This window comes from Manihot esculenta, chromosome 12 (genome assembly GCF_001659605.2).
Source record: "Manihot esculenta cultivar AM560-2 chromosome 12, M.esculenta_v8, whole genome shotgun sequence".
NCBI classification, from domain to species: domain Eukaryota; kingdom Viridiplantae; phylum Streptophyta; class Magnoliopsida; order Malpighiales; family Euphorbiaceae; genus Manihot; species Manihot esculenta.
In genome coordinates, this window is record NC_035172.2 from 26,852,110 (window position 1) to 26,861,722 (window position 9,613).

Here is a 9,613-nt window from a genome sequence, read left to right on the forward strand (position 1 = left end):
GTTTTGGTTGCACGAGGCTAGTTTAGACTGAAAATGTCATAGCACTATTTTCTTTGCCTCTAATCTCGATTAGTGGAAGATTGGGATGATTCTACTTTGTTTCATGTTATTTTCTTGTCTTTCCCTTTACCGTTTTCTTCAAGCGTCAATTAAAGAGTTTTCCTTTGGGTTGGTTTTGGTTGGATGTATTTTCGACGAGCTTAGTTGTCAACGGTGGCTCTTGTCTTTTTTCTAAGCTAGTTGGTTGCATGTACCGATGAATTGTTAAGGCAATCGACTCTAGATTGGGTCTGAATTAATGGGTTGGACTTTGATTTTTGGGTTGTTCTTTATTTGAGTCGGATGGTTTATTTCTTAATGGTCGTATATTTCAGATATCCAATTTGCTCTTTTGAGCTTTCAATGCAATTTTATTGCATGATAACAAAAATTCATGAATTATGAACCGATAAAAATATATTTATATATTTAATTTAATTTCTGCTAAGATTGTTTACAATTATTATTAAGATTTTAAAATTTTTTTTAGAAATTTTATGGCAAACTTTGCAATTGATGGGTTGGACGAGCAATACAAATTGTTTGGTTGAATTTTGTTGCCCCTTGAAACAATCCAAGCGACGTGAATTTAGTTTATAAAAAATTGAAAATTAAAAACACAAATTAAAATAGAATAAGGAAGGAAAAGTGGTAATGGGCATAAGGATTTATAGAGGTTTAGCTATTCAAAGCTTACATCATCTCCTCAAGATCCTCTCCTCAAGACCATATTCTAAAGTTCAACTTCACTATCAAATTTTCTTTAGATAAAAATTAAAATTTATTACAATTCTAGAGCAAAACCTTTACTCTTTATAATCATTTTTTTCTCACAAGATTAATCCTTTGCTCAAAATCACACCCACTTTAATAAATTCACTCAATAACCTTCACTCAATCTCAAAATACAAACCAATTATAACTCAAAGCAAGTTTTCAAGAAATTAATGCTATGATTTGAGGTAAAAAATGTAAAAAAACTTTGAATATCAATAAATGCGTGCTTAGATAGTTGTTGTAACTTTTTTCAAATAAAAAAATATTTATAATTCTAAAATAAATATGGTCATTGGGGATACATTAAATGCAAATAGAGTTTTTGTGTATTGAAATAACTGTTATTTCATGCTCAGAAAAACTCAAGTTGGACAGCCTTTGAAGGTAAAAACACAATTTTTTAAAAACAGACTTTCAATAGCCTAAAGTCCTAAAGTCCCAATGTTCAACAGCCGAACATTGAAAATTTTGCCTCTACTTCTCTATTTTTCGGCCTCCTAACATTAACTTTAGAGAGCATAAAAATATTTCATTAAATCTTTGAAAAATCATAACTTAGACTATAAAATATTAACTTTCAATCCGTTTGAATCCTTGTAACCTATATTTTAATATCTTTTAGTTTGATTAAAAATAATTTAAAAAACACTCCATTTAAAAATTTTCATTTTGGTCCCTCAAAGAGTTATGGAGCAAAAATTTAAGTTACAAACTTCTAATTTTTATTCTATTTGAATTTTTGTACCCTATAATTTGAAATATCTTATTTGATGGTATCTTCAAAAAAGTTTCATATATCAAATTTCATTTTAGTCCCTCAAAGAATTATGGAGTAAAAATTTAAGTTACAAATTTTCAATTTTTATTCTATTTGAATTGTTGCAACTTATAATTTGAAATCTCTTATTTGATAGAAAAATATCTTCAAAAAAACTCCATATGTCAAATTTTATTTTGGTCTCCAAAAATAATTTCTTAAAAATTGACCATATTTATAAGTTTTAGAATTTATTTTTTTTAAAAAAAAAACTTGAACCACCACAATTAATTAATTGAAATTTATAATACATAAACTAAAAATTACATTTGATCTCATTCTTGTTATATGCTTACAATCTTAGCACTTCTCATTCTTGAAAATTAAACAATTCCATTTATTTAAATTAGGAGCTTGCAAGCTCACACAAACACTTCTAAAATTAATTAGTATCACACAAATTATTTATTAGTTATCAAAACAAAAATTAGAACAATTAGGTCCAACAATCTCCCATTTTTAATGATAACAAATAATTGGTGGATGATAAGATAATAATAAGTATAGTATATGAATTTTAGAAAATTTATCCTCTTTAAAAAATAATTTATGTCATATTTAAAATTCGAGGATACTCACAATGAAGGTTTTGACTCAATAAAATTAAATGTAATAAATTTTATATGAATGAATGAACCTATGAAAAATGATAGAATAGAGCATACCAATAAGAACTATAACCATAAAAAAAAAATCATAAAATATTCATAACTCAAAAGAGTTTTTTTTTTTTTTTTTGAAAATGAAAGAAATATTATTAACTCAAAGCGATCAAGGAAACTATATGAGGAGGAGGGACATGATCCCAAACTCCTTGACCTGACTCAGAATGAGCCGATGTTGCTAGAACATAAGCGACATCATTCGCAGACCTGTGAATAAAAGCACATCTTGCTTCCTCATAACTGGATAGAAGCAATTTACAATCTTGAACAAAAAAACCAAAAGGTGATAAATCATCTAATGAAGCATTGTTAATGGACACAATAAGAACCTGAGCATCCGATTCGAAAAGAACTCGATCTCATCCGCACTCTTTAATCCAGCTCAATGCCTCTCGAAAAGCCACTGCCTCAGCACACTTAACCTCCATCTGACTACAAAAACAGCCTGCTTTAGCCGCTATAAACCTACCATTAGCATCTCGGACTACACAGTCGAAGCCTAGCGAACTTCGTTGCGAGTTTAAAGAGGCGTCAATATTAACCTTAATCCAACCCTGCGGTGGAGGAGACCAAACAGTCAAAGCCGACACAACATTGGTGCAGCTGGTAGAATCAGAACAGGCCCCCCTCCATTGCTGCAAAAAATTCAGTGCCATGAAGAACACACCACTCGCAGTTCGACCCTGAGCTTTCCAAACAACATTATTTCTGTTATGCCACAAAGCCCAACATATCATTAGAATAAGGGAAGCATTCTCCGCAGAAGCAGTAAGGAAGGCTAAAGAGAACCACTCCCTAAGAGAGGCAGCGGAGAATGCAGGCCAACCCAAAGACGAACTCAACCAACAACTGCGGGCAAAAGGACACTGAACAATAATATGTAGGATAGTCTGAGGAGCCTCATGACACAACGAACACATCGAATCAACCGGAACTCTCCTGGACTGAAGTAAAGAGAGGCAAGGAACTACATTAACTAAAGCACGCCAGCAGAAATTAAGCACTTTAGGAGGCACCTTCGTCTTCCAAAAATGACTCCATACCTCACTACCTTCCCTATGTCGAAACCCAGCAACCAGAAATCTGTAAGCACTCTTAACAGAATAGTGACCCTTGGATGCAAACTTCCAGCACCACGCATCTGGGTGCGAAGAAAGACTTAGAGGGATGTTCAAAATACAACTCATGTCTCTATCATTGAACAACTGAGCTATTAAACTCTCATTCCATCTATGGCCGATCATAAGATCTGCAACAACAGAAAGAGTACAGTCCGGAGGAGGGGGTGTAGAAACCAATAAGTCGGGCGCCTCTTTCAACCAAGGGTGAGTCCAAATAGAAACTGACCTGCCATTCCCAATTCTCCAATAAGCACCAGCTTTAACCAGACTCTGAGTCGCCCATATACTACGCCACAAAAAGCTAGGATTGTGGCCCAAAGATGCTTCAAAAAAAGATGTTGTTGGCAAATAACGAGCCTTAAGAATGCGGGCCACTAAAGAATGAGGCCTGTTAATAATGTTCCAACCCTGCTTACCAAGCATGGCTAAGTTAAAATCATGGAGCGATTTAAAACCTAACCCGTCGTCCAGTCTGTGCTTCGCCATTCTATGCCAATCCAGCCAGTGAATACCGCAATTTTGATCAGCACCCTTACTCCACCAATATCAAGTCATCATACGTTGCAAATCAGCACATAAAGTCCGAGGCAGTAAAAACAAACTCATAACATAGTTTGGCAAAGCTTGGAGAACTGTTTTCAAGAGGACCTCCTTACCTGCTTAGGACAACACACGATGCTTCCATGAATTCAGCCGCTTCCACAAACGATCCTTAACAAAACTGAACACTTCCCTCTTGTTACTACCAACATGAGAAGGGAGTCCCAAATAATTACCCAAATTCGGCTTCTCCTCAATCTGGAGCACTGAACAGATAGAATCGCGAAGAGCCACAGGAGTATACTTGCTGAAAGAAAGAGATGATTTTTGAAAGTTAACCAATTGTCCAGATGCGTTCTCATAGATGCGAAGAATACGCTTGAGCTCCAACGCCTCTTAAACATTTGCTCTGAAGAAAATCAAGCTGTCATCCGCGAAAAAAAGGTGGGAGATCTGCGGGCCACCCCGTGATATCCTGAACCCATGAAGACTGCCACGGTTTATACTGTCTTGTAAAAGGCGGGATAGCCCCTCAGCACAAAGAATGAATAAATAAGGCGACAAGGGATCTCCTTGCCTTAGTCCCCTCGTTGGTAAGATAGGGCCGATTTCCCTGCCATCATGCAGAATCCAATAACGAACAGTAGAGATACAAGAAAACACCAAAGTAACCCATCGTTGCGCAAACCCCATGCGGATGAGCATGTCACGAATGAAATCCCACTCTAGTCTATCATAGGCTTTGCTGATGTCCATTTTAAGGGCCCCAGATAACTCTTTCTTTCGATGAAACATATTAAATCCATGCATAGCCTCAAAAGCTAAGATTATATTGTCCTGAATGCTGCGCCCAGAAATAAAAGCGCTCTGGCTTTCGGAGACAATAGACGGCAAGATGGACTTAAGCCGGTTAACTATCATCTTAGTCATGATCTTATAAACCACGTTACAGAGGGCAATAGGACGCAAATCACTCATTCGCTCAGGGACACACTTCTTAGGTATCAAAACTAAAGCAATCTCATTCAACTTCGGCGGGAGAGACCCTGAATGCAAGCAATCAATACAAAAACGAGACACATCCTCACCAATAATATCCCAATAATGCTGGAAAAAACCAGGATTGAAACCATCTAACCCAGGAGATTTATCAATTTTCATAGAAAAAGCTGCAGATTTTACCTCGTCACAACTGTAAGGAGCTAAAAGAGATGCATTATGATCATGTGACACTAATAATGGAACACACTGCAAAACTGGTTCAGAATTACAATCATGAGAAGTAAAGAGAGACATAAAATATCCAGACATCACCTCCTCCAGACCTGAATTCTTATCATGCCATACGTTCGAATCATCCAGCAATTTAACAATTGTATTTTTCCTTTTCCGAGCAGAAGCAGCATTGTGGAAAAACGGAGTATTAGCATCACCCTCTTTAAGCCAAAATTGCTTAGCACGTTGCTTCCAGAAGATCTCACGGAGATTTAAAAGATGAAAGAAATGGGATTTGGCTCGTAAAAACTCATCCATATGCACCTATAGCCGAGAGCCGTGTAAACGGGTCATAATAGCAAGACTCTCGTCCATCTCAGCTTTATGCAGAAGTCTAAGATTCATGCCCCACGATTTCAAAGCAGTACGACAGGCCACAAGCTTACCCTCAACGTCCATATCTGGAGAAAGTTGCCAAATATCCGAAATTAAGGTCTGACACCCTGCCTCACGGAGCCACGTATTCTCAAACCGAAAACGATGAGCATGGCGTTGATCCACAAAGCATCTGACAGCAAGAAGAATAGGCAGATGGTCCGAAGTAGAGAAACCCAACACTTTAGTAGTAGAATTAGAAAACCTGGTACGCCACTGAGCATTAGTAAAAACACGGTCCAACCTAGATTCCACCCAGCCATCACTATTTCTTCCATGCTCCCATGTAAAAGGATATCCCGTCATGGGGAATTCAATAAGACCAGAATCACAAAGTGCGTCCCGAAAGCCATTAATCAAACGTGAAGGTTGAGAACGACCACCTCGCTTCTCAGAAGGTGATAGAATATATAACCAATATATAATCAAAAGAGTTAAGTAGTCATTAAGTCATCAATCATATATAACCAATATATATATATATATATATATATATATATATATATATATATATATATATATATCAACTCACTCCTCAAACATCATCCAACACATATATCTCCCTCTTTTGGCATCATCAAAAGAAAATAAAAGTACCAAAAAGGAAAAAAAAAGAGGTAAAAAAAATTAATCAAAGGGTAAAAAAATCCAAATATGAGAGAAAAAAAATAAAAGTATCAAAAAACAAAGAGAAAATGATAAACATATAAAGTATTAAAAGATAAATGTCAAAAACTGAATTTTCTTGCATACTTCTGTATATCCCCAAAAGTGAAGGTTAGGGGGCCGAAAGTATCTCCAAAGTTAGTTAGGGCACCGAAAGTATCTCCAAAACTGAAAAATTTTCTACAGAATCAACATTTCAAAAATTTCCAAATCGTTCACATTTCTCAAATTCAAAAGTACTTATTTATTTTTTTTTAATAAGACCACCTTTAAAATCATTTGAGGTAATCAATATAAACTAAAAAGTTCATCTCGAAGAAGAATTTTAGAAAGGAGAAAGGTGAATCAAGCAAGAAGGAAGTGGTTATTTATTATAAGTGCGATAAACCAGATCACTATAAAGTAGATTGTCTCAAATTGAAGAAACCCATTAAAAAGTTCAAGAAGAAAGCTTTCAAAGCAACATGGGATGAGTCAAGTGACATTGAAGAGGAGGACATTGGTGATGAAGTTGCTAACATATACTTAATGGCTTTAGAGGAAAACTCCAATGAGGTAACTACACTTAATGATATTACTATATGTGATGATATTGTTGAATTTTCATATGATGAACTTGTTAATGCTTTAAAAATGATGAATAATGAACTTGAAAATAGTCATAAGAAAAATAAAGTTTTAAAAAGTGAATTAGTTAGCTCAAAAAGGGAAAGTGAGAACTCACCTAAGGAATATTTACCCTCAAATGATCATTTATAAAAATTCTTTGATGAGTTCTCATTAAAAAATAAAAATTTAAAAAATAAAATCCTTGAGTTAAAAAATTCTCTTTCAAAATTTTTAAAAGGTAAGGACAAACTTGATGAAATATTAGACTTTCAAAGGTCTCCTAACATCAATTATGGCCTTGACTATGATAAATCAACTCAAACAAATCCTTCTAAAATGATTTTTGTTAAAGTTACAAACTTGAATGAACCTAAGGTGTCTAGCTCTAATAGAAATGTACCTAAAGCTTATAATAGTAATGCAACTAAAAAGAATGCACATATACACCAATCCACTAGTCACAATATTCATATAAGACATATATCTAGACAATTTGCATATAAAAGAAATTATCATTGTAGAGTACATATATTTAGTTCACATAATCATCACACTCATTATACCTCTTACTCACATGCTTATAATAGACAAAGGATAGATGGCTACATGAAAACACAAGCACACTCATTCATTTATGGACCTAAAACAAGAAGGTTCAATGGTCATTGTCACAATTGTGGCAAGTTTGGTCTCACCAACTAGAGGTATACTATTAGAAAAGTATATCTTGGATATGAAAATATATAGAAATCGGAACATGAAATGACTAAACTCTGAGGATCCAAGTACATTTGGGTACTTAAAGTTGTTTGAATCTCTTTTTATAGGTGTGCCTGAAATTCTTAAAGCTTGAAAGCAAATAGTATTTAGATAGTGGATGTTTAAGGCACATGACTGGAAATTCAAGTCACTTCATCTCTCTTGAAAAATAGAATGGTAGTAGACAAGTAACCTTTGGAGACAATAGAAAAAGTAAAATTATGGGAATAAATAAAGTTGGTAAGAAAAACTCTCTTATTTTTAATAAAGTCCTCTTACTTGATATTTTAAAGCATAATTAGGTTAATTCTTCTTCATTTAGCTTTTCTTCTTTTTCACTAGTGGCTTCTAAGGATACCCTTAGACCAATGTTCTTTTTCACTTTGCTAGGTTCCTCTACTTGCTCTCTTTTTAAAGTCATCTCATAGTCAATGAGATTCCTAAAAATTTCATCCAATTGTACCTTACTCAACTCTTTAGCATCCTTTGAGGAGGTCACCTTTAGTAGAAATTTCTTAGGTAGACATCTAAAAATTTTCTTCCCTAATTTCTCATTTGTGAATGTCTTTTCAAGGGATTTCATCCCTCTAATAATCTCAATGGACCTATCATACATTTGGCTAATAGTTTTATTGGATTTCATTTTGAACAACTCATATTAGCAGATAAAAGATTTCATCTTGTTTTCTTTGACTTGATTGATATCTTCATAAGTGACAATCAAAGCATCCCAAATCTCCTTGACGGTGGACTTCATGCATACTTGGTTGTACTCACTTCTACTAAGAGCACAAAAAAAATGTGAATGACTTTGTCATTAAGGGCTACTCTTCTCTTCTTTACTCTAGTTCACTCCATTCACTCTTAGATTTTTGCTCTTGCTTTCCCTCTACCACTTTTATTGGAAAGAAATGACCATTCTCTACAATATCTCAGAAATCAATTCTTTCCGATTTGAGAAAATAATATGTTCTATTTTTCTAATATAGAAAGTCATTCCTATCAAAGAAGGGCGGTCTCACAACCGATTGACCTTCTGGAGTATTAAGGGTTACTATTTGATCCTTACTCCAAGATGATTAAATCTTCTAAAAATGGAGACTAGCTTTGATACCACTTGTTGTCCCTTGAAGCAACCCAAGAGGGAGGGTGAATTGGGTTTATAAAAAATTGAAAACTAAAAACACAAATTAAAATGGAATAAGGAAGAAAGAGTGATAATGAATACAAGAATTTATAGAGATTTAACTATTTCAAGCCTACGTCCTCTCCTCGAGACCCTCCTTAAGAGTTCAACTTCATTATCAAATCTTCTTTGGATAAAGATTAAAACTCTTTACAATTCTAGATTAAAACTTTTTACAATTCTAGAGCAAAACTCTTACTCTTTACAATCCTCTTTTTCTCACAAGAGCAATCCTTTGCTTAAAATCACACCCACTATAATAAATTCACTCAGTAACCTTCACTCAATTTCAAAACATAAACCAATTACAACTCAAAGTTTTCAAGAATTTAATGCTATAACTCAAGATTTAGAGAGAGAAATAGTGTGAAAAACTTGAATCTCAATAAATGTGTGCCTAGATGGTTGTTGTAACGTTTTTAGATAAAAAATACATTATATTTATAGTTCTAACATAAATATGACCGTTGAGGATGCATTAAATACAAATAGAGTTGTTTGTGTTATGAAATAGCCGTTTTTTATGCTAAAAAAAACTCAAGTTTGGTGACTTAAGGTTAAAGTTTGGCAGTCGAACCTTAGGAGGTGAAAACACAACTTCTTGAAAACAAACTTTCAGCCTCCTAACATTGACTTTGGGGGCATAAAAATATTTTATTAAATTTTTGAAAAATCATAATTTAGGTTATAAAACTCCGATTTTCAATTCTTTAGAATTTTTGTAATCTATATTTTAAGATATTTTAGTTTGATTAAAAATAATTTCAAAAGCACTCTATTTGAA

At 34.0% G+C, this 9,613-nt stretch overlaps 1 protein-coding gene across 1 annotated transcript; it reads right to left on the reverse strand.

The window, feature by feature from the left end:
• Nucleotides 1-5,498: 5,498 nt before the first annotated feature.
• On the reverse strand, nucleotides 5,499-5,915 carry LOC122725288. Its single transcript, XM_043962325.1, has one exon. It carries the CDS (start codon nucleotides 5,913-5,915, stop codon nucleotides 5,499-5,501), a length of 417 nt encoding a protein of 138 aa, XP_043818260.1.
• Nucleotides 5,916-9,613: the final 3,698 nt, after the last annotated feature.